The 26,254-nt window shown below is 44.3% G+C and overlaps 1 protein-coding gene across 5 annotated transcripts in view; it reads right to left on the bottom strand.

The window, feature by feature from the left end:
* The window catches only part of FGD4 (FYVE, RhoGEF and PH domain containing 4), a 597,812-nt gene that overhangs the window by 173,519 nt on the left and 398,039 nt on the right, over positions 1–26,254 (bottom strand). For all 5 annotated transcript variants that reach the window (XM_085652397.1, XM_085652400.1, XM_085652401.1 and 2 more), the window contains exon 4: positions 16,028–16,763. In XM_085652397.1, the coding sequence (XP_085508523.1) occupies positions 16,028–16,763 (736 nt within the window). The remainder of the gene's footprint in view (positions 1–16,027; positions 16,764–26,254) is intronic.

Genomic DNA, 26,254 nt, shown 5'->3' with positions numbered 1-26,254 from the left:
TTAGTATTTCAATCAAATTATTCAATCAATCAATCAATTTAAGTCGTTTTTTTCACGACCTTACCCGGACCGTATGGACAGTTCTTGGTCTTCCCCTTCCAGCGCCTGGTTGTCCTCTCACTCCAACAATCAATGCGGCGTTCCTCTAAGGTCCCAGTCAGGACCGCAGGTCACTCGAGAGAGGTCCGTTCGGAACCGGTGAAGTTCAGTCGATCGGCAGCCAGACGAGGGTCTTCTCAGGCATGTATACCCCAATTGCTTAGTCGTTCACTTCGTCGTTAGGACCTCTCTACCGGACCCACAAGTCGCTGATGGGCCCTCACATTTGGGCGCCAATTTGTGAAAGGCAGCGAGTCTTCTAAGACCCTCAATGCTGCCTGGTGCAGGGTTCCACCTCTAATTCACGTTGGGATCGCTATCAAAATAATGAGGGAAGCGCTAGAATAGACACCGGGATGTCTGAGGGAGGTGTTCTGCTGATAACTCCTTTGGCTCTTCCTTTTATACAGGTTTGACACAATGCATTTGTTTCATCAACATGGTTACACAAGCTTGGAGTCCCCGGGCAGGTTGTCACACAAGCCCAACAGTAATTCTCTTCCCACCCAGGTCAAACAAGCAATCTTATCTTGCAGCTGGACCTTGCTTCAGGGTATAAAACGTGAGACCGGCCAGATCTAAGAGTCCGTTCTGTTGATAAAAACAGGTCCCATTGTTGGTAAAAACAAGTCTTGCTGTTTGCAGTGCAATAAATCATGTTGCAAGAGTCTTTTTGGTGTTTGGAACCTGTTTGTGGAACTAGGTGCAGTGAGGGGTAGAGTGTCCAAAGGTTTGCCTATAAACAGAGATGAGAGGAAAAACGAGTTTGTGGCAGCAAGTGGCGCTGAGGTTTGTTGTGGCAATAGAGTTTAACGCCCCCAGCACACATACCAGGTGGGTCAGAGGGATGCTAGTAAGGGCAGGGTGAAACAAAGGTGACCAACAGAGTACAAAATGGCTGTGATAGATTAAAATGACTGCAGCTTATGTGCACAAGAAATTTCCACCAGACAAGATGGCGCAGGCAATGTTCACGATTGTCGTTTTGCTTTTAACAAACAGACGTTGAATACAGATTTGATCCCAGTTTTAAAACTCAGGCATTCCTGCAATAAGAAAAAGAATAGTCTACCTAATGAAATCTTGCCTCTTACTTCTGTGAAATGGGGCAACTCTACATCCCAGTTAAAAGCATACTAGTAATACAAGTAAATATGAATGCAGATATTAAATTTGCTAGGCAACCTACCATTTTATTAAAAAAAACAGATGAAGGATTCTGTGGGCATGTGGACAGAAGGCTATGAAAATTATTGTTTTAATTTTGCCAAGAACTATTAATTCCTCTCTATGTAACCTGACTGTCTTTGTACTCCGTTTACCAGTGCACAGAGCATACAGGCTGGTGTGCCACGTACCCAATGAAATATAGAAAACTTGCTGGCAGTAAGCCAACAGAGCAGAATGATGTCCCTCACGATGGATATTATCAATCAATCAATCAATCAGTGACACTTGTAAAGCGCGCTACATACCCGTAGGGTCTCAAGGCGCTGGGGGGGGGGGGGGTGCCGCTACTGCTCGAATAGCCAGGTCTTCAGCTTCTTCCTGAAGGAGAGGTGGTCTTGGGTCAGGCGCAGGTCGGTCGGGAGGGAGTTCCAGGTCTTGGCGGCCAGGTAGGAAAAGGACCTTCCTCCTGTAGTCGCTCTTCGGATGCGGGGGACGGCGGCGAGGGCGTGGTTGGCTGATCGGAGGTGGCGCGTGGGAGCGTAGAAGTTGACTCAGCTGTTGAGGTAGCTCGGGCCTTGGTCGTGTAGGGCTTTGTGTGCGTGGGTGAGGAGGCGGAAGGTGATTCTCTTGTTGACGGGGAGCCAGTGCAGGTCTCTCAGATGTCCGGAGATGTGGCTGGATCGTGGGATGTCGAGGATGAGTCTGGCTGAGGCGTTCTGGATCCGCTGGAGTCTCTTCTGGAGCTTGGCGGTGGTACCGGCATAGAGGGCGTTACCGTAGTCCAGTCGGCTGGTGACGAGGGCCTGGGTGACGGTCTTCCTGGTCTCTGTGGGGATCCACCAGAAGATCTTCCGAAGTATGCGTAGGATGTTGAAGCACGCCGAGGAGACGTTGTTGACCTGCCTGGTCATGGAGAGGGAGGAGTCCAGGATGAAGCCCAGGTTGCGTGCATGGTCTGTCGGTTTGGGTGCGGTGCCCAGGGCGGGAGGCCACCAGGAGTCGTCCCAGGCGGAGGGTGAAGAGCCCAGGATGAGAACCTCCGTCTTGTCCGAGTTCAGTTTCAGGCGGCTGGTCGTCATCCACTCGGCTACCTCTTTCATCCCTTCGTGCAGGTTGGCTCTGGCGGCGGCGGGGTCGTTGGTCAGGGAGAGGATCAGCTGGGTGTCGTCGGCGTAGGAGATTATGCTGAGGTTGTGTTTGCGTACGATGGCCGCGAGGGGGCTCATGTAGACGTTGAAGAGGGTGGGGCTCAGAGATGATCCTTGGGGGACGCCGCAGATGACTTCGGAGGCCTCTGATTTGTACGGTGGTAGGCGGACTCTCTGTGTTCTTCCGTCGAGGAAGGAGATGATCCATTCCAGCGCCTTGTCCTTGATTCCGATGTTGCTGAGGCGCCGTACTAGGGTGCGGTGGCAGACCGTGTCGAATGCCGCGGAGAGGTCTAGGAGGATGAGGGCCGCTGTTTCTCCATTGTCCATCAGGGCTCGGATGTCATCGGTGGCGGTGATGAGGGCGGTCTCGGTGCTGTGTTTGGCTCGGAAGCCGGACTGTGAGGGGTCGAGGGATCCGTTCGTCTCGAGGAAGGCGGCCATCTGCTTGTTGACGGTCTTCTCGATGACTTTGGCTGGAAACGGGAGAAGCGAGATGGGGCGGTAATTCTTGAGGTCGGTGGGGTCCGCTGTTGGTTTCTTGAGTAGAGCGCTGAGTTCGGCGTGTTTCCAGCTCTCGGGGAAGATGGTGGTGTCGAAGGATGTGTTGATGATGTCTCGCAGGTGGGGTGCGATGACAGCGTCGGCCTTGTTGAAGACGTGGTGAGGGCAGGGGTCGGTCGGTGATCCGGAATGGATGGAGTTCATCGTGCGGATGGTGTCTTCGGTGCTGATCGGGGTCCAGGCGTGGAGGGTGGTGGTGGGTGGGGGTGGTTGGTCGGTCATGGTGTGCGTTGGTTGGTTGTTGAAGCTACTGTGTATGTCTGTGATCTTGTTGTGGAAGTATGAGGCGAGGGAGTTGCAGAGGTCTTGCGATGGGGTGATGTCGTTGTTTCCTGCGCTGGGGTTGGAGAGCTCTTTCACGATGTTGAAGAGTTCCTTGCCGTTGTGTGCGTTGTTGTCCAACCGGTCCTTGAATGCTGTTTTCTTGGCGGCGCGGATCAGCTGGTGGTGTTTCCGGGTGGCAAGTTTGTAGGAGGTCCTGTTGTCCGGTGTCGGTTCCCTTTTCCAGACTTTCTCGAGGGCTCGGCAGTTCTTCTTGGAGCTCTTGAGTTCGTCGGTGAACCATGGGGCCTTCTTGCTGCCGGGTCTGCTAGGCGGGGTCCTCAGCGGGGCGAGTTCGTCCGCGCAGTTGCTGATCCACTTCGTGAGGTTGTCGGCGGCCTGGCTGGGGTTCGCTGAGCTGGCAGGAGGGTGAATGAAAACATATAATTAAAATATCAAAACATTCACGTAATGTTTTGACTTCAGTTCATTCATTAATTTAGTGAAAAAGGATTGAGCCAACAGGCATATTTAATCTGTGCGTCTTGGGACTGGCTAGTTGGTTTACTGCCAGTAAGTGTTCTATATTTCGATTTGTGTTCATCGGAACAGTGCACACACCAAGATAGCATGTGCATTGCTACAAATTTTGATTACCTTTCAGAATATTTGATTGAGTGCATCTATCAGGTCATTTTTCAATGTACCCCTTAAAAGTGATTAAAAGTATATCTAAAGACGTAAATTATGGCAGCACCTTCCACACCAGATTCCAGTGGGCATATGTCTTTCTTACTAAATCTCACAAATCTGGGCTATTTAAATACAAACGGTGCTTATTATTTATAATGGCTTCAAAGAAATGTAAATATAGTTCTAGCCCCAAGTCAAATTTCATTCACCATTCCATAGCTTCAAAATGACTGAAAAGGGCTATGTGAACGATAATAAGACCCTTTCGGAATACTCTGCTTAGAAGGTCACACTGAGGGTTGGGAGGAAGAACCATTTGAGAGCTTCTTAGACCACGTGACTGAGGCACTGTGCTCCAAGGGCCACTGCTGCATAGAAAAGTGGGTGTTTTTTTGATGTTACAGAGACAAAGAATTAAGTTATTTACAGAAAGTGAAGCCCCTTTGAAGTTTAGTGTGTGTGATTCTATCCACCCTAAAATCATTTTTAGTGGAGGTAGGGCAACAGTGGGGAAAAACAGAAAGACAACAGGAAAAGTTCTGCACTAAAAGAATTAAAAAAAATCTTTAAAAACATAATACTCGATGGAGCATGATTATTTAAGTATGATTCAGCTAGGTAAAATCCTGCTCATTGTGTGTGGATTACTAAACGTACTTAAGAAATTTCACTAACATTTGTGTTTCGTTGAACAGAGTTTAAAACTGCATCGTGAAAGCATGCAGAAGGGTTGCAAACTGGTTTGAGATTGAGTTACTTGTGACAGAGAGAGAAGAAAACTTAATAATGTGTTACGATAAAAATGAAAAGTAATAAATACAGTTTGTGCTTTAGCGAGTAATATTTGAAACAAAATGCATTATTCAAAAGTTTCCTGCTAAAATGTTTTCTCAACACATAGAATCTGAAACTATTTATTAATGAAAATAATTAGAATGTGCTTAAAAGCAATATGAAATAGTGTTCTTATATTATTTTCTTAGGCGTCTATATTTCTCCAAATGCTTAAAAGCTAGTTTGTTTTCCTTAGAAAAAGCCGATTTTGTGGTTTTCAAATGCAGGCCTCAAAAATGTATTATGTTCTTTCTTTGGAGGCCTCAGAAATGTATTTTGTCTTTCATTCTTTCTTTCAACGTACTAGAAAGGCTGACTTGATTACTTAGCAGCAAATGTTATCACTGAAGTTTCTTTCCTACAGTTAAATGTTCACTTGCTGTGTACAAAAAAGTGACAACCTTGTTGCAAGCCATCTCGGAAGTGTGTTCGTGGATGTGTAAATATGCAAGCGCGCTTCCTAGTTCCGAGGTGAACGGATATTTCCATATTCTTAGAAAATAAATAGACAAAGGACAATGATGTTACATGGGGTTTCCGGAAGATTTGGGCTGAAGAAATGATCATTCCACGATCGCACCATAAAATGTAACCAATAGAATCTGTACAAACTGGGCAAAGGATACTTTGTGGGCAAGAACAATTGAGGTATAATTGCCCTGTGGGAAAAGGCTACGTGCTGGCTATTTTCCTTGCCATCCCTGGGTGTGACATGCTGTCAGTCTGAACACTGATTTCCCTTGAACTGAACTCTCCTGATTTTCCTTTGCACTTCATCGGCTGGTGAAGTTAAGCAGGCTAAACCTTTCGGCTGAAGGGTTGACTACTCGGACTATTGCACGCTGTGCTCTAGACTATCTTGTGTCACGGTCCGGATAAATCTACAACCTACTTTGGTTTGTTTGATTCCTGAATTGCATACTGTATTTGTAATATGTTTTTCATCTCTCTCTCTCCCTCTCTCTCTCTCTCCTCTCGCCAGGCATTGATTTATGATGTATTTTTGTTTTAAACTGTGATCGAACGGTGATTTACCTGTATACATTTGAATAACCAAATAATAAATGAATTTTAATGTATTTTCGCATTTGACCATTTCATCTTGAAGTTTAGATAAAGGTACCTTGATAAGTATTCCGAGTTTGTTTTCCTTTATTGATGTTATTATTGACTGTGTATGGTTTTTGGTTATTGCTGGTAGATAGGCATTTTCTTCATTACAGGTCCTCATAAAGGAGTATCTTTCGTCTCTAATTATCTGAGTCCCTATTCGTGCTTACAAAGATCTATCGGAGGACCTCATGATTTGTAAGTGATCATAGAGTTTCAATGGGCCAAAAATCTGAGTTGTTGAGAACTGGTTATTGATTTATGATAAAGGTGCGGTGAGTAATCACTGGTTTATGTTACAATTTTACACCGCTTCCGCTGGATCATACTTATACGGCCAAATTCTAGAAACAAATATTACTGACTCTTTGGATCAAGGAGCAGCTCTCACTTGTACTAGAGATCTCTCTGAACAGAACCGCACTACCAGAGCTTGGCTTGTCACCTTTCTGAGATATGGTGAGGAACAATGAGATACTCGGCTTTTTGCTGGCACCGTTCATGCTGGCTGTTTTGCAAACAGATTTTTATTGGCATAGACAAAGTGGAACACCAACATTCCAACCATAAGAAAGATAAACAAAAATACTACACATATCAGGAGCAGCAAAATAGCCAACAAGAGGGTCCAAGACAGTTGAAATACACAATAATGTACATGAATTAAGTTGTGGGAGCAACTCAAAATATGATTTTCAATAAAAAAAAGTACTTGGTGCGATGCACAATAATAGGGAGCACAAAGAGCTCTGCCCCAAAACGGTAAACAATCTAGCAAGAGGATCAACTCCTCACCAACCACCCCAGCTCGCATCATCCACTCCCCCCACCCACCTGCAGGAATCTCAAAGATAATACTACAGTAAAGCAACCCTCCATTAGAGTCTCGTGGTCAGTACTTTATCTCAGCGGGCATTAGCAGCAGCAGGGGACTAATTGTACAGACCCGATAGTCAGGTGACACCATATCAAAGTTTCTAAAGACACAGAGAGAGCATTCATGGAATCCCCTAGCCAGAATAACCTCCTGCACTCTTGCTCCCGTCCTCATGAAAGTCAGCCAATACGGTGTGCCATGATCATGCAAATTCCATGAGTCTCCTACCATGGTGCACCCGCCAAGCAAATCAATCCCTTCCTATGTTGCCCAGCATAAGACGTCTGCTCTCCAGCCCTCCAAGCACGGACCCTCAGCATGCTTCCAGTGTATCGTGATTCTACGCCTGGCAAGCACTAAAGCTAGGTCAATGAACAGAGTAGTGACTCTGTGTTTAACAGGCCAAGGATAGAGGCCCAAGAGACAAAATCAGGGCACAGGGTCAGGACACGAGCCATAGCCTCTGCAAGGAGGCGCACTACTTCAATCCAATAAAAGGTCAATCGAGGGTACCCCCAGAGCTTATGGAGGATATCTCCAGTAGCAACAAAGCCACAAGGGCAATTAGGGGGGCAGGAGTAAAATAAACACTAAGCTTCAAGGGTGTAAGGTACGCCCTGTGAAGGACATAGAAATGGATGAGCCTGAAACGGGCATGCCGGAAAATCTTAGGCACAACCTCCCACATTTTAGCCATGTCCTCTAGGTCTGTATCCCAGCAGTCTTGCATTGCTGTAAGGGGGAGAACAGGCATCTTTGCGCAGCGTGCCGTACAATCCCAAGACCAGTCGGCAGGTGTTGCAGGTATCACATAAGAAGCGAGAACTATGGAGCAATGTGGGCTCTTCTCCAACACAGGCTGTGTGTACCGCAGCAGTCAGGGTACCATAGAACAGGAAGTGACCCACTGGAATGTGAAACTCTGCGCTTATGTCAGTAAAGAGCAACAGTACGCCATCAGTGAATAGTGTGCCCACAGTAACCAGATCCACCTCTTTCCAGTCTAGCAGGTGTTTCCCCTTCACTCCTTGTAATTGTGTAACCAGTGCCCGCAATGGGAGATCAGGAGAATATGGGGATAGTATCTACGCTCGACTAAGAACTCTCATCCAACAAGTCGTGAGCACTGTCAGGTCAAGTCAATCCACATGAGTGACCCGCCTCAAGTTGAGTAGTTGAGTTCTGGCAGTCTCATCATCCCCAGGGCCTCCCTCCCCAGAAACCAGCCTATGTACCACTGCCGTTCCTGTTGGCTGTTGTAAACATGGGTGCCAATAAGTCTGATGATGAGGTAGGTGTGATGTTCAGGAAGGTTGGTGCATCCAAATACCTGCGGAGGACTCCCTTTTGAGCCAAGAGCCTGCCTGCAGCAGTACCTGGCTGTGTGCAGGAGTCACGCAAGGGTCACTGGAAACGCTAGTCCCGTACTGCTTTGGGGCTTGGTCTTAGTACAAGCAACCTGTAGAGCCCAACCTGAGTTGCAAAATCCATAACCTCCAAAATATTAACTGCAAGATTCCTGTGAGATGCTTTGAATTTTTGAGAGATCCATTCTAGGAACAGGACTAAGCCTAACTGCCTGTCTGGAAAATATCAGAGCCCCCCTGACCTCAACTAGCAGGTCAAACTGGTCAAAGCTTTTTAATTTCCAGAAGCTCTGTCCACAATGATCTCGCATACAGCCTATGAAGCTCTCATCAGATACAGCCTTCAGACAAACCTTGGTGGAGAGAAGGGAACTGCATATGAATGCTTAAAGTACCAAGGTAACTCTGTTCACTAAAGTAAGCCTCAAGCCCCCAGCTGTTTTACACTGTGGCTCATTCAATGCCCCAAAGAACGATCTCAGCTTGGCTTCTTTCAAGCCTTCTGGCCCCTGTGATAAAGATGTTCATCTACAGCATGTTTAAAAGACTCAGGACACTTTTCTACCTCTCTACTGACAAAGGGATTTCTTATAAATGCATCTATTCCTTATAAATTGGCAAATCCCAGAGAAGTCATCTAAATAACTTGTGAAAGGATCATTAGGTTAACCTCAACTTTAACTCTCAGCCAGGAAGTGGGGATTACACACAGAAAGATTCTGACTTGGCTACATCTAAAGGATAGATCTACAAAAAAGCAGGCTATTTTCACATGATACTGCCATTTGAATGAACACATGTATGCCACCCTATTTTCTTTCTCTACATAGACATTAAAGCTCACTTCCAGGACATGCTAAGGCCAGTCAATGGACTATGGGACTTAGGTTTATCACAATATTAAAGGGAACTTCAGTTACAACTCTAAGGACTTAGACAATGGATGGGGCAAAGGATGAACAGATACTTCCAAGCAGTGGTAAGAGGAAAATGGTGCATTTCTGCTAGAAAGAAAAACAGATGCAATCTTCTCATTAAATAAAAGAATGGATGGTAAACTGGTAAAAGAAGAAAACGCACAAAATGTAGCTGTAGTTCTCAAAACCAAAAGTGCGCCTCTTAAAATGTGGCAGGTAGGAGTTATTAGATACTGTATACGTTTATAACGCTCTGCTTTGTCTGATTTGATTGTTAGACTGGCACACTGGCTGAAAGCGCTGCAGGTGTGCCTTGTACGCTGATTAATACTTGATATTGGGCAAAGCCCTATACCAGTCTGGAGAGTCCTGTTTGTCAGTATCTTTGTCATTGAAAGGCAGGCTGAGGCTTCTACAGGCACAGTCCTCTCTTTACTAGCCCAAGGATCAGCAGGTGCAGTCCAGTGGTTGGTGCAGCCTCTCTTGCCAGATCTATGTAACAGCAGGACAGTCCGTCTTTGGTCCTCTCTCCAGTCCAGATGAGATCTGAGGAGTGGGTCCAAAGGGTGCCATATTTATGCCCAGAAAGTGCCCTTGGGGGATGAAGTGGTTACTAGCTAATTGGCTACTACGACCGTTCTCGCCTGATGACGACTTCCTGAAATGTGTGGCATCTAGCAATTCCAGAGTGCACTATATTGCCCACTCCAAAATGGCAGGACCCCTCTTTCAGTGTGTAGAGCTTGGTAGCCTACCCTAGAGGTGTGACTACCTGAGGGTTACATGCCCACAGAAAAAACGGTTTGAGAACTCCCATCTCTGTCCCTGGTCCCAACCGACCTACCTGAACAAAAGAGCAGTACCTCTCAAATGCCACCATTTGCCCTTTAAAGGCAGCTTACCCTTTGAAGCTCGACTTTTGAGCTAACACCCATTATGGCTTCATGTCAGGTAGAGGTAATCCATCTTCCTACGGCAGGCCTTTATTGTTACCTCTCCTGGAAGTTCTTCACACCTCTCCCCAAGTGAGCAGAATGCGGTCTTGTGGCCAGCATCTGTGAATAGCCACTGGAAAACTTGAGCACCTTTCTAAAAGTTACACTATATTTGATGTGGCCATGAAGTCAGGTTTAATGCAATGATTATGTAACCCTATACTTGCCAATAGGGCTACTAGCTTTTATGCCGTAAAAATGACAATTTGGGGTTTATACTGTTAGGACATATAAAAATACATGACCTTCTTTTTAAGAAACAGCACCCGGCCATATTATTCGATAGGCCTGCTGTAAGGGGGACATATATAATAAAAAAAGAAGGGTTGGGCTGTGTCATTAGTTTCAATGGCAAAATCGAGTTTGGAGCTTAAAAACTGCTCTGCCAGTTTTTAGGGGCCGGCTAGGAGACATGGGCACATCCAGGCTGGCACAATAAGTGCTGCAGCCCTGGTGGGACACTCTAATTTAAAGGCCTAGGTACCATATACTAGGGACTTATAGGTTTATAAAGTTATACCAATTGGTTATAAGCCAATCAAACATATATTTTTAAGGGCCACAGTTCTGATTAGCTGGCCTCGGAGAACTCTTAGAGTAAAAAAACACAGCAACATCAGTCCACAACCTTTGGGGTGACAATGCAAAAAGAGGAATTTGCTTACAGAGCTAATGAAAGTATGCAGTGTGCAAAAAAAAACAGTAAGCACTGTCAGGCAATAAACATTGCATGGTGGCAGTCTGTGTCTACGATCTTTTCAATTATCTTTTAATTAAGAAAGAGATAATGCAACAGTTCATCTACACTGAAAATAATTCTGAACAGCATACATTTAGCAGCTCAATAGATAAATGTTCATTATCACTACCTCCCACCCGAACAGGAAAAGTCTATGATTTGAGCAGTTCTCCCCTCTTACAATCAATTGCTGCTGGAGGTGAGGCCACTGGAAATATCATGTTTGCACAGCGGCGGCTTCTCCACAATGGCGGAGGAGTGTCGCACCACTGGCTCAGAGCCAGCAGCTGGAAAATAAAACAATATTTTACTATGGTTATATTTTTCAGCTACTAGCTTTGAGCCAGGGAGAGTCGTGGCCGGGCCACGTGAAGGGGGGGGGGGGGGGGGGGGGGGAGGAGGAGTATTTGTGCACTCCTAGCCCGGCCAAACAGACATGCGCCTTTAGCTTTCTCTAACACGGCTGTATTCCACGGCCAGGTTAGAGAAAGGCACAGACTCCATTTGCCTGAGCCTGCGGCGTCACTAGGGGGTTGCGGGGGTGACACCATCATAGGGTGACACCAATCAGTGCTTAATTTGTGCCGGTGCATTTACGAGGGCCGAGTCTAGATAACACCACGCCACTGCAACTCTGACTGCACAGTATATGTCAGGCAATGTGAATGTGGGTAGACAGAAGACTACTACAGTAGTCAGTATATAAAATTAAATAACCGCAGGCAGGCTCAAACTCCGTGCGCGCAGACTGTCCAACTCATTTTATTTATTTATTATAATGACGATGTGCATTTAAAATTTACGTTAGGCGGCAGGGGGCGGGCTGCACCCCTTCAGTGTTGCTGCGATGGGCAGTCCCGGCCGGGAGACACTGATTGGGTAGGGGGCTGGATTTGGTTCTGCAAGGGAAGGTCTGTGCTATGAGGCAGGCAGCGTGCGTAGATTTTTCTTTCAAAGTGCCACGTCCCGGCACACCAGCATGCACCGTCCCACCAAGAGTCATCAACTACCCCGACGAGTGCAGGCAGCAGCAGGACTAGCCTGGGCCCCCTATTGAATAAGGCCAGGCAGGCCGGCCAGTGCCCGGCTGCCCACCAGCAGCAGCAGTAACTGTAAGTATCAACGCTGTATTTTTTTGGTGAGGAGCGTGTTGGGTGGCGTGACACAGTCTATGAAGGTCACCTGTGTGGTAGGCTAGCTCCGGCTCGGCGATTAAGTCCGGGATAACGGGTTTAAACTTTAAAGGCCCTGACCCCGCTGCTCTTCATACAGCCTTCTCCTGTCCCGGGCCGGGCAGACTACGTAAGGTTTCATAGTTTTCCTGAGACCGCACTCGCATTTAATTGGTCTCTCTGTTGTTAGCACCATCTTGCATACATATCACAGAGATTATCTCTCTGCCAGCAACTGAATTCTCAGAATCTGTTCAACAGCCTCCGACCCCTCTGCCACACGTGCACAAGCACCTTGGCTCGCGGGCACTCAGCGCCACCAGTTCCTCGCGGGGGCTGCTCAGACGAAGTCCCATTTTGTGATTAGCCCAGGGTCTCTCCGAGCTCGGGTTGGGTTACTGAGAGGGCAAAAGGTGACAGAATGTAGTGGTGTCCTAGGCCCTCACATTTAGGAAATTCTCCTTTGATAATTCTACAGATTTAGTGGGGCCCTCGTTTATGATGTATGAATAAAAGTGAAGCCGGCTTGACGGATTTATTGAAGGTGGAAGAGATCACTTTACTGAGTGGCCTTTGGCCTGCAAAAACAGCGCCTCGAGCCCCATGCCTCTGACTGTGTCCTCTTAAGCAGGGTGCTATTTTAGCACCAGGCCACCTGCGTGTTTCACAGACAGAAACGTACTTATTATCCGGGGTCTCATTAGAATGTATTTTATTACCATTTTACTTGTGGGCTAGAATCACACTCCCTCTATTTAGCACATAGATGATACCGGAGAAAAAGTAGTGCACACCATTCTTGAAATGTGGATGAAAAAGTGCCCGGTTGCCTCTCTAATTCTTTGCTGTGCTTTGTACATAAATGCGGAGTAGGTATGCAGCGTGTGATACGCTATTTATTACCAAAGTTGAGATTGGTGGAGGGCCATGACTCACAAGAGGCGAATATGGAAGGTGGTATTTAACTAAACCCCAGATGTAATGGTGTAAGATTGCACTAAAGAGATACATGAGTATTAGGACAGTTGTTTACCTGTGTAAAGTAATTGTTACAGCCAGGGTGTGACGAAGTAAAAAAAATGTTTTCATCCTTTCAACTTTCTGTGGTAAAAACTTGACTTTGACCTTTGGAGTGTAGTGATGTATGTCTGTTAGTGAAGTGGCACTAAATAACGTGTTATTGGCTATATTTATTTTCAGTTACAATGGCATACAAATAAGTGAAAACTGCATCTCACTTCTAATCTGCACCTTATAAACAGTGACTATTTTGAGCCGGTGTTTTCCAGTGCTCAGCACTGGCACTTTTCAGGAACACTAGTTAAGGACATATTCATATACAGGGGGAGATTGAGTGATTTGTCCAGAATTTTTCCCGTGCTCTGAAGTCGCCAGCTCTGGCCATTATGCCACGTCCTCACTCCACTTTCATGGTTAGTAGATGGTTTTGTTGTAGGCGGTGCTAACAAGAGAAATGGGCTGGTGCATTCTGCCTCCTGATGAGAGCTCCGGCACTTAGTTTTTTTACAAATTAAGCACTGACACCAATATGGTTACGCTGTGCAACACAGCTCTGCAGCCTCGCCTCTGCTCTGCTTTATAATCAGGTGGAACCCTGAGCCTAATGAAACGTTGTGCCTCTCTGACAAGCGCAGAGGCTGCTCTCCCAGGCTCCTTGACGTCATCACTGAGTATCAGCCACGCCCCCTCTGCTGGTTAATTGATGTTGATGGGTTCACACTGAGCGGGATCGGATCAACAGATGAGTGCAGTCGCAGTCAGTTCCTGCAGCCACCAGCGGGCTGTACGCACTGTCACAGGGTCCCAGGAAGTTGCCCTACTAGGCCTCAGAAGGCCGCTTTGCCTATGTTACATTTCACGAGTGGATTTCTTGATGTGAGCCCCGTGCTGCCTGCCCACCCTGGAGCCCGTCTATCATGCTCGACAGTCGACAGACGTCGCCGCAGAACAAGCTGGTCGTTCCTGAGGTGAGAGCCGAGTGAGCAGCAAGGCAAACGCCTTACTCTGAATTAATGCGAACTAAGTTTGACTTTTGGTTAATAGGCCACTGGCGGATTCGGAGCAGAGGAAGTCCATGCAGTAAGTCGTGAGGGGGTGACACCACGAGTTACCCGCACCGGGTGACACCAACCCTAGTGACACCACTGGCCTGAGCGGAGTGTAAAGCCAGCTCCCTCAGGCCAATCCCCACGCTGCTCTCATAGTATGTGAACAGGGTCTGGATTGAATGGGGAATCTGTTGTCACATGGACTGCCGGGAGCAGGAGAACGGAGGAGCACCGACATGGCCACAGGAACATTTAAGTAAAAAAAAAAAATAATAATAATCATTTAAACCAACCCCCCCCCACCCCACCCATCCGACTCTCCTGCTGCCCTGCCGCCCGCCACTCCATAGTGGCAGTAGCGGCGACTGTTTTCAACATCAGGGGAAACTTTAAAGACAGGATGTTTCAGAAATTAACACGATGGTCATTGTTTTGCCCAGTCAAGACCACTCCTATTCAAACGGAATGTTTCCATTATACATATTGCAATCAATATTTTAATACGGACTGTTTCACATATTTTCTGATGCACCAGAAGACAGTTAATGAAATTCAAGTTAATATAGGTGTGATACTGTGCCATTGTCTTATAGTTATGCACGATAGCAGAAGTGTATTTTCCGCTTAGAGTCTATAAAACCTATGTATTAACTGGTGAAGTTTGTGATCTACCACCAAAAGCCATAACTTGATCATCATGCTCCTGAGCCTCTTTAGTTGTGGCACCACTTAAATCTATATTCTTCTGGTATTAATCTCCTGCATTTCTCAAAATTGACTTGACTTCTGTAATTATGAGTCATTTATCCAACCTTTAGGCTTATGCCTATCTTTCCAAAGTATGCCTTGCAACACAGAAACTGTTAAGTTGCACTGCCTCAGGTTTGCACTTTTTCTAAAGACGACAGCATAATTTCTACTGTTTTGACATTCCCACACTAAACGTTATCCCTTATTTTGTGTTTTCTTGTATTGTCTTGTATATTGTACACTGCCCTAGCCCTTAGTAGAAGTCAATGACTCTCCCTGCCCATGATCAGGTATAGCAGTGTCCTCGGATGAGGACAGAGCTGCCCCAAACACAACTGACCTGGTGTTCCCACAGCCAAGTCTCACAGTAGCTGAACACTGGGCCCAATTCAACTGGGTGTGCAAAAACATTTCCATTAAAACTGCATTTGAGTCCGGTTCAGGGGGAATGGGACTCAGCCCCCATCGCACATCCGATCCCTGCTTCACTATGGTGAGAACATGGAAAGCTCTCTCCAGTCTGTGAGCAGTCTCCCCTGGTCCCAGATATTCTCAAACCCACACCTGACCCCAGAGCAGCAGAAATCCCCACTCTAATTTGCTGTCTGCTCAAAGATGATGGTAAATGAGAGCAGGTAAGGGTTTATCATTCAGCCCAGAATAAGGATCCTTATTCTTTGTTTTTACCTGATGTAAATGGGTCTGCATGTTATTCCCTATCACAGAGAAAAAGAATTTGTAATATTCAGATTTAGAAATGGAAATACTTCCCGAAAACAATAATTACCAGCAGTGGAATCCTATTAATCTGCATAAAGTCCACAATGATTAAGGTCAATAATTTCACCAATGTAGGTTCTGTATTACTATAAGATATTCTTTCTGCTTGAGAAACTGCAGACGTCATCCTTTATCACTTGTCCGCAAAGCACCATATATGTAGGCCTCATTATATTCAAATGGTGATTTCAAATACTTTTGATCACACATAGCTAACTCATTTTCAGGTTTACTGCAACAGGGAACATCCTGCAACCTATGTTTTCTGGCACACCCAACATTCAGCCTTGGGATGCCACACATCAAACTCAATAACTGAATCTAAACACGTGGCCGGCAGAGAAACTCAAGTAAACTGTGGTTTTAGTTATGATAATTTGTGCCACAATGCAATAGAAAAGAACTATAATTTATCACAGACTAGCCATATTACAAATGTGGATGATCATTCCACAAAATAAGTTGAAATGTACAAAACTTACCACCTTGACTTCAACAGGCTGACCCTGCTCATCCTGATGAAGGTGCTGCTCCTTTTGCGTTGCTTCTGCAAGCTCGGCATTATCCCCCATTATTTTATTTTCTATACTGTCCACTTCATCCAAAATGTGTTCCACTTTTTCATTCTCAGCTATGGTTTCTCTTTCCAATCCCTTCATTCCACCTTGTGACTCTTCGGGCATATGATTTCCTATCACTAGGTTGGTCGAGTTCATCTTACCATCTTGTATTCCTTCTGCTTGTGCCTGGCTAACCAATATTTCTTTTTCTAAGCGCGCCTGACCATCCAGTGAATTTAACGACGTTGCTGCTGATTGTGGAATCAGAATCTTTTCCCTGCTTGGTGTTCTCTGGGAACTGTGAGCGAATTCTCCTTTGCTGCACCTTGCTTGTGGCAATGTTGAGTCTGTGGTAGGGCTTTCTGCTTCCCCATTTAGTAACTTGTTATCCACTTCAGTATCCACTGGAAGACAGTTATTGTTTGTGCTTTGAGATGGTCGCATACTGACCTCATTGTGATCTAAAGAATTGTTTTCCCAGATGCCATTGACTGTATGTGTCTGTACTTCCTGAGCTTGGTCTGTGCCTTTTCCTTGCCGCTGGAGCAGAGGGTGCTCGATGAAACTGTTGTGCTGAAGCAATTTTCTCGGGCCATGTTTTTCTTGAGGTCTCAACATATTGCAACTTGGGGGATGGTCAGAGTTCGGGTCCACAAATCTGGAGAGTAGAAAAAATGTTATATATCATCCAGAAACACATGGATTTCCTTTACTTTGTTATGAAGATTAATGCTGGTCTTCTTCAAGGTCCTCAAATTAATTTGAAAAGACAAATTACAACAGTGCTTTGTTCATTTTCAATTTTTCACATCATATGAATTAGTCTTACCTCACCAAATAATCAAACAGCATTATATAATTGTATTTTTTACAAAAATGTTATTTCATAACCCAATTGATACACATTAGATAATATTGCATAACATAATTACATTCTTACAACTTTTGTACAGTTTTAGACCATGCATTTTAACAAAATGCACCTCTACTTGAACAAATCTCTTGTTCACCAAACCCTTTCACATTTGGACATGTAGTAAATATCAACAAGACATTTACATACACCGGACACCGTTTAACCACCTAATTTTGTCAATAGCTTCTTTTTATGTGCAGGTCTCCTAATGCCTTACATTTCCCTTCATCAGACCGTCCAATTTTTTATAGAGTGAATTTCAGACTAATTAAATGTATCAACCATTGTCTTGAACAAATAAAACCCACAGAAAAGTCAATTTTTATAGGAAAAATAGTTAATCGCAAAAAGGGAAAACAAAAAACAAGACCGAGAAATGTGTCTTGATTTCTTCTGTACTGCAGATGCTTACCTCCGGTTACCATCCAAAGCAAATTTTAGAGACAAAGGATGGTCTAGTTGAAGTGCTAGGATTTGACTTTGAAGATTTTCTGTGGCAAATGGTACCATTGCTACAGTTAACCATATACTTCAATTATTGAGAGCATAAACCCATGTTTTGGTGACATGGATACCCCAAAGGCTACAGTAATTGAGCTTACCGAATCTAAAAGCATCATCAGTGTACAAATGATGACCATGAAGAATGATTCAAAGGGGTTTTAAAAAACAATAGCATCTTATTCATAGTTTACAGCTTAACCATTGCAAGGCTGCCAATCCATACCCAAGACCTGTTGAAAATGAAGCCGACATGGGCAGAAACAGACTTGATTAAGATGACAAAGCTGTTTGCTAGTAGTGCACCGATGAAGGAAAACATAGGTATGCAGGCAGAAGTGAATTTTCCCAAGATAACAATGTAAATAGAAACCAAACACATAACATGTATTTAAATGTATTGCGGATATGTATTACAGCAGAATAGCCAAATTGACTCACTGGGATGTTGACTTTGAGTCAAATATATTTCAAACTTTTATACAGTGTGAACTAAACCTACAATCAGCACATGAGCAGCAGGTTTTGGACCATATACTACCTGGAAATAGCAGAATAAAAGTAATATATAGTGAACAAGAATGTGTCAATACATGAAAATATTCCTCTACATATATAACCCGTTGTTAGCCCATAGCCTTTTTTCTCAGACTTAAAAAAACTATCCCAGAGAGTTGTGAGAGAAGTGAAACACATTATAGATCCTCTTTCACTGTACTTCTTACATCAAACCACTACAAATACAAATAGGAAAACAATGAAAAGATCCTGAAACAAGAGAAAATAAAATAAGGTCATATGAACCTGAGGTGACTAGTATAAGGTAAACGTTGTATGTAGCAAATCATAAAGGAAATTCTATGTTTATTTCATAAAGCTGGATGAGCACAAACGCTTTCCAAAAGTATAAACAGCAATTCTCTCACACAAAGCAGAAGTCGGAGGCTAATCACTTAGGCCCGAAGACAGCAAAAGTACTTCACTCAAATCATAAGCAAGAAAACACAATAAATCATCTATGCTCTAGCAAAGCTGGATTAGAGTTTAGGGAATTATACTATAAAGCTTGCAAGTCAATTCTGAAAGGGAGAATGTTAATAATGTAAACCTGAAGCTCTGCCTCAGTGCCCAGAGTCTCTAACCCAATGGCATAAAACACCTATTACCTGGAAGGGTTCTGTGCAGATGCAATATTGAACTGAAGTGCTGCATGGGAAATCATACAAAGATAAAAAGGTGGCTTTAGCACAAACATGGTTCATCAGACCTCATCATACCTAAAGAGAGGTCAACCACAATACTTCATCTGTCCCAGGTACAACTGCCAATGGAATTCCTGTGCCATATAATATGTTATGTTATGTTAGTTGCATTTCTAACGCGCGCAGATACTACAAGAGTGTCCCTGCGCGAGCCTAGCGAGAGAGAGGGGAGCAGAATTAGATGAGTAATTGCGTTTTCAGTTTTTTCTTGAGCACATTGATGTCCTTAGTGCAACAGAGAGCCAGAGGCAGCGCATTCAAGCCAAGGGCGGCCTTAGTGGTCAGAGACCTACTGCCCATACTTTGCAGCCGGAAACACGGGACTTGAGCCAAAGATTGGGAGGAAGAGCGCAGGTGTCTTGCCGGGCTGTAGAAGGAGAACCGTTTCTGAAGATAGCCAGGCCCTGTGGCGTCCAGAGCACGGTGGGCGATGACTAAGGTCTTGAACCTGGCTCTCTCTGTCATAGGAAGCCAGTGTGGAGTGCGTAGATGTTGTTCCACGCAACATCTGGACAAAATGTTCAGGAGAAGCCTGGCAGCTGCGTTCTGCACTACTTGCAGTTTATTTATCTGGTTGTTCAAACAAGCACACGGTTAGGATATTGCTTACCATCTTCTCTCTTCTCTAGCGCCATGAAACCTCTGGGTGCCCGTGCGCTTTACAAATCACGAATAACATAACATAACATAACATTTAACAAGTAATTCGGGACGCCAGCATAAAGCGTATTGGCGTAATCCAACAGAGAAAGAATAGGGGCACGAGTGACTGTCTCCTTGGCTGCCTGAGGAAGAAAAGGAAGGGACTTCCTGAGAATTTTTAGAAGTCCAAAGCATGTCCTTGCCAACCTCTTGATCTGGGTTGCGAACAGGAGGTTCTCCTCGAAACAAAGTTCTTGACAGGATTCCCAGAGGAGACAGAAAGTACAGAGACGGATGGCCAGAGTGTTTCCCTGAAGCTGGAGGGGAATTTTCCAAATAAGAGAATATCTGATTTCTCCTCATTGCATTTCAATTCAGCCACCACCAACCATCTGAAGACTGCTGTCAAGCATTCTTTGGCGGTAGAGATGGAGCACTCGTCCCTTCAACAAGTGAACAAGAGCTGGGTATCATTGGCGTAAGCGAATACCTTTGCGCCTAAGTCCTCAGCCAATTGAACCAGTGGGGTAACGTAAATGTTGAAGAGCAGAGGGCTCAGGGACGAGCCCTGCGGGACCTCCTGTGGTAACTTTCTTTGGTGAGTACGGTGGGAGCCAAACCTGCTGTGTCTGATCCTTCAAAAAGGATTAAATCCAGGCCCAGGCACTTCTTGATACCCCTGAGCAGAAGAGCATGGGGGACCCTACTGAATGCCGCCGAGAGGTCCAGCAGAATCAGGACTGCCCTCCCGCCGGCCTCCAGGCAGTCTCTGATGGCTTCACAGATATCCACCAGTAATGCTTCAGATATCCCATCATGAATACTACTTCAGGCTGGCTAATTCGCTATGCTTCTAGGCATGACAAGTACGCTTAGAATTGGAAACTTAGTACCAGCAAAAATCAAACCTGAAATTAAATGAATTCAGGATTCTTTGAACACAATTGAAAATACATTCCTTTGGAAAAGCTGCCTTGCTGAATTTTCTGGCAAGCCAAAACATTACCACAATCCAGGTCTGCTATACGACATGGAGTTACTTTGTGTATTTTGAAGCATATTTTTCTCTGACAGATTTGCTCTTATATTGCACATTACTAAGATTCCCTGAGCAGTAATTGCCACAGGCCAGATAAGCTATAACAAGAACAGGCAGGACTAGCAATATTGGCCAGTAAACAGGGAATAGCCACAATGATACCAGGCACGGGTTTGGCACTGCTGACCACCATGCAGGTTTAGCAATAATAACAACAACAGTAATGAACTAAGGCTGGGGAGGGGAGACAGGAAGCAATACATCTAGAGAATTAAAGGCATTCAATGTGAGGATCCTAAGCAAAAGATGAGTTTCCACACCAAGGACACGCCTTATGGTGAGCAGACACCATGACAAGGCACTCACCATAAAAGCATACCAAGGGCTGCAAGACCACTACAGGCACACCTGATTAAAATACCTAAAGAGAATGGACACCTTGGTGTTTGATCAGCTATCTGCATTTCAACACTGTCTCAGTTACCCTAGAGGCAGCAGAAATGCGGGGAGGAGGGGAGGGAGAGCAGTTCCTTCCACCAAGTGAAGTGAGAATATAGCACTTAGTCAAGAGCTCTCACTTGTGCAAACAAATTCACTTCCCAATTCCATATGACAGAGCTGTTCACGAGTTATCAGACATTCTGTTTTAATGTGGAGAGCAGTGACTGAAGCAGTTGACTGAAGACTATATTTTATCTCAGAGGAAACCAAAATCAATTAATAAAAATGTGAATACTGACTAATTACAAATTATGGTAAAAATATGATGTAATTCAAAAGTGTTTTTAATCTCAATAACAAAGCACACAAATGAATTAAACATAAATGACATGATAAACGAACAAAATAGATTCAAATAAATTACAAATGCAACATCACAATGCCATTGTCACTGACAGAAAAGGCAACTTGATTATTTTTATCAAACCAGTTCAATAGAATACTAATCGTTATGAATATTAACACTTCAATCCATAATACACTTATCACATATATCATCATTATAGTTTTACATCACCATTACAAATGTCAACACAACGATAGATAATACTTGCTAGAATTTTTTTAATAGATTCTACAATTGGGCTGCATCATATAGATAACTTTTGCACAGTCAGTGCTACTCAGGACTGTTCTAAACATCAATAGGCTTGACTCTTTGATGGTTCGTAAATCACTCACCCTCTATAAAACAGCGATGGACAATTTTCAAATGTCAGTTCTAGAGCCATGCGAGTATGAAATGACTGTGATTATCAGCAGCACGAAGATTATCAGAATATTGATTTGTGACTAGCCCTACTGGTTTCCAGTGGGTCTGCCCCATCGTTATTGCCAAGCCCAGTGTCCGCTTCATTAGATGACGACATAAGATGGGGGCAAGAGTGACAGAACAAGAGAATCATATTGCAGTCAGCTTTGAAGTTTACTCCAATTTTGACACATTCCGAAAATCACTATCAAAGCGAAGCGCCAAAGATCTATCTTTTATTCTGCCTTCGTTCACAAATACTTGCTTATCATACATTAAAAGTCTCAGAAATGTCACGTTTCTTGTTAGTATAACTGATCAGTTACCTGATCAGTTACTGTGCCTCTGAATACCTCCCATGGCAGAGGATACCTGCTCATCGGCTACTGTGCATGATAATGCTTGTTCACTCATTATTGTGCCATAGAATATCTGCCCATGACTCACTGCACCTGAGAATGCCTATCCATCAGTTACTGTGCCTGAGAATGCCTACCCATCAGTTACTGTGCCTGAGAATGCCTACCTATCAGTTACTGTGTCAGGGAATGCCTGCTCATTTATTTGTGTGTGAGATTACCCATCACTCTCTTTCCAGGGGCTATCTGTTCACTAGCTACTGTGACAGAGAATACCTGACATCTATTACTGTTAATTGAATTTTTAACGTGTATGAATCACCCCAAAAGGGGTAACTCGGTGCAGCTAGGAACATAAACAGGTAAGCCAGAATCTTAAGCCGCAAACAGCTCAGTCTTGAAAATTTTCCTGATTTTAAAATGATCAGTACATTGATGTAAGTGAAATGGGAGCTTATTCCAATAGAAAGTGGCTAAGTAGGAAAGGACCTTCCACCTGAGCGAGACTTTCTTCTCCGGGGGATTGTAAGCATAGCTTTGTAACTGTATCTTAATGGTCTACTAGGCCGATAAGGACAAAACTTTGAAGACAAATAGCTTGGGCCTTTGCCTCTTAAGGACTTGTGTCAGACAGCAAATTTTGAAAATAATGATTTTGTGAATTGGCATCTAATGAAGACAGTGCAAAAGTGGAGAAGTAGCTGAACAGGGTGGAAGATTGGTAATAAGACGTGCTGTGGTGTACTGAACCACCTGCACTTTATTTACCAATGTCTCATTGATGGAAGCTAATAAGTCATTGCAATAATCTAGGCGGCTGAGAACCAATACTTGAACTAAGGTCTTCCTCATATAGTGGAAGGAAAATGAAAACTCTCTGTAACAAGTGCAACATATGACAACAAGTCCCTATGGTGTTGCCATATAATGGCACAAGAAAAGGACCCCCTGCAACTTATATAAATTCGTAAGGCAGGGAAATTATAATTATGAAAAATAACATCCCTAGGCAACAAAAAAGGTCAAGAAGAATGTCGAGACCTATAACAGCTTGATCATACTACGAAAGACTCTGTACATAAGCAAAGAATTTTAAAAAATCATTTTACTGATATATTTTTTCTCTCTTATGATAACGTTTTTTTAAATAATAGAAGAAAAGTTATCAATTAGCCACTATATTATATTTGTTCGATATGTGTGTTTGATATCTGGCTATAAATTCATTTATTGTCATTGTATAATGTGCATGTCTAATGTTTTATTGTAAGCTGTTTGTTTCAATTCTATTGTCTTCACGCTTTTCTACGCGTTACATTTTTCAACATCAATTGCAATCCATTGGTTTTCAGAGGGTGCTACGTTTTTTAATATCATCAAAACTATAAATCTATATGAACTAACAAAATAAAAATATTTGACGGTTCGGATACCAATGTAATTAAAAGAAACCTTTTGAATATAAAGTTGAAGTTTTCGGTTTATCACCAGAATATGCGGCACGATTTATCCATCAGTTAATACGCCTCAGATCCCTCGCCTATTTATTACTAAACAAGCAACGCCCGCCAGTCAATTTCTGTGCCTTTGATTACCTACCTTTGACTCACTGCTGCTGAAAATGCCTGCCCATCAGTTACAATGCCACAAAATGCCTACTCATCAGTCAATGTGCAAGAGAATGGCTGCTCGTCAATTGCTGTGACCCTGAATACCTGCCCATCACTCACTATGCCAGAGGATACCTGCTCATCAGCTGCTGTGCCGGAGAATGCCTGCCCATCAATTACTCTGTCAGGGAATGGATGCTCATCAATTACTGTGTCTGAGAATACCGATCACTCACTATGCAATAGGGTACCTGCTCATCATTTACAATGCCGGAGAATGCCTGCCCATCTATTACTGTGTCATTGGACACCTACCCATCACTCACCGTGCATGAGAACTCCTGCTCATCAGTTACTGTGCCCCTGAATACCTCCCATGGCAGAGGATACCTGCTCACCAGCTACTGTGCAAGAGAATGCTTGTCCACCAATTATTGTGCCATAGAATATCTGCCCATGACTCACTGCATCTGAGAATGCCTGCCCATCAGTTACTGTGCCTGAGAATGCCTGCCCATCAGTTACTGTGCCTGAGAATGCCTACCCATCAGTTATTGTGCCGTCGAACACCTACCCATCACTCACCATGCATGAGAACACATGCTCAAAGATCAGTTACCTGATCAGTTACTGTGCCTCTGAATACCTCCCATGGCAGAGGATACCTGCTCATCGGCTACTGTGCATGAGAATGCTTGTCCGCTAATTATTGTGCCATAGAATATCTGCCCATGACTCACTGCACCTGAGAATGCCTATCCATCAGTTACTGTGCCTGAGAATGCCTACCCATCAGTTTTTGTGCCGTCGAACACCTACCCATCACTCACCGTGCATGAAAACACCTGCTCAAAGATCAGTTACCTGATCAGTTACTGTGCCTCTGAATACCTCCCATGGCAGAGGATACCTGCTCATCGGCTACTGTGCATGAGAATGCTTGTCCGCTAATTATTGTGCCATAGAATATCTGCCCATGACTCACTGCACCTGAGAATGCCTATCCATCAGTTACTGTGCCTGAGAATGCCTACCCATCAGTTACTGTGCCTGAGGATGCCTACCTATCAGTTACTGTGTCAGGGAATGCCTGCTCATTTATTTGTGTGTGAGATTACCCATCACTCTCTTTCCAGGGGCTATCTGTTCACTAGCTACTGTGACAGAGAATACCTGACATCTATTACTGTGCCACAGAATACCTCTCCATCACTCATTGTGCCTGAGAATATCTGTTCACCAGTTACTGTGTCAAGGAATGCCTGCCCATCAGTAACTATGCCAGGGAATGTCTGCCCATCAGTTAGTGTGCCAGGGAATGCCTGCTGATTAGTTACTCTGCCATAGAATGCCTACCCATCTGGTACTGTTCCAGAGAATGCCTTCCCATCAGTTTTTGTGCCAGGGAATACTTGCCTACCAGTTACTGTGCGTGAATGCCTGGCCTATCAGTCTGACACTGTGACAACCAAAGTAACATGGATTGAAATATCAGCCTGTACGCTTGCTGGCCACATGTGCCTGGAATTTCTGAGAAAAGCATTGCTGAGCATTTGGATTGGACTGCTGCTATAGGGTGGAGCCATGAGTGACTGTCCTAAGTTTGGTCCTATTCTGTAGCACCAAGAAAAGCTAAAAACTTTTGACTGGGATGCTATCCCAAGAAGATTCTAGTGCTCATGGAGAGTTAGCGCATGCATTTCCAGCCATCACTTTTTTGTTGCTGTCAGCTACTGTGTCGCAGCATGCCTGCCACAGAAACCGCTCGCCCATTGGTTATTGTGCCAGAGAATACTAGCGCTTCAGTTAGGGCGCATAACATAGCAGACCACCATTTAATATGCCACAGTCGAACGTCAGCTTGGCACTGACTGTTCTACAGAAAGCCTGCCCTTCAGTTATCGCCAAAAATAATTGGTTATGTAACAGGAGGGAGAGACATAATAGTAAATGTATACTCAAACAAATGTATGGGTGGTCCAAAGTAGAGGTAACAACAAAATGAGCTCGCAATAGTGTCATATTCATAGGCACAGCCACATTAAATATCATTTTCCACAAACAAACAAAGGCATATCTCAAACTTAATTCCATCCAGGTGTCCAGTGAAGCAGGCCACATATGTAAACTGTTTCTACAGCAAGTGAAATACTTATTATTGACGGGTTTTACAGGATTCAGCCTGCAAGTAACATTTAAACATATTTCATTTACTTCTTTTTTAGGTTGTAAAATGCACCACTTCAAGTCAAACTGCCTTAAAATATGGTACTGCCCCGAGTGGCTGAGTCAGACGTATGTGTTTTTAGGTCTCGCCTGACCCAGCGCATGCGCTGGTCTGGCGAGACATTTTATGAGGGCTCAAAAAGTGCTACCAAGCCAGCCTAGAGCTACAGTGCATGTGCGCGGGCGCGCGCGTCGCGTTTTACCACAATTACTTTCACTTTCGCGGCCGCTTTGATGTTTGATCGCGATTTCGATTACTTTCACGGCCGCTTTGATGTTCTCCGTGAGGCTTCAATAGATTGCAGCAGTTAAAACAAGCATTGGCATAGCCAATAGGTCTCG

The sequence above is a fragment of the Triturus cristatus genome, chromosome 4_1 (genome assembly GCF_964204655.1).
Source record: "Triturus cristatus chromosome 4_1, aTriCri1.1, whole genome shotgun sequence".
Lineage (NCBI taxonomy): Eukaryota > Metazoa > Chordata > Amphibia > Caudata > Salamandridae > Triturus > Triturus cristatus.
This window is presented reverse-complemented; position numbering and strand designations above follow the sequence as displayed.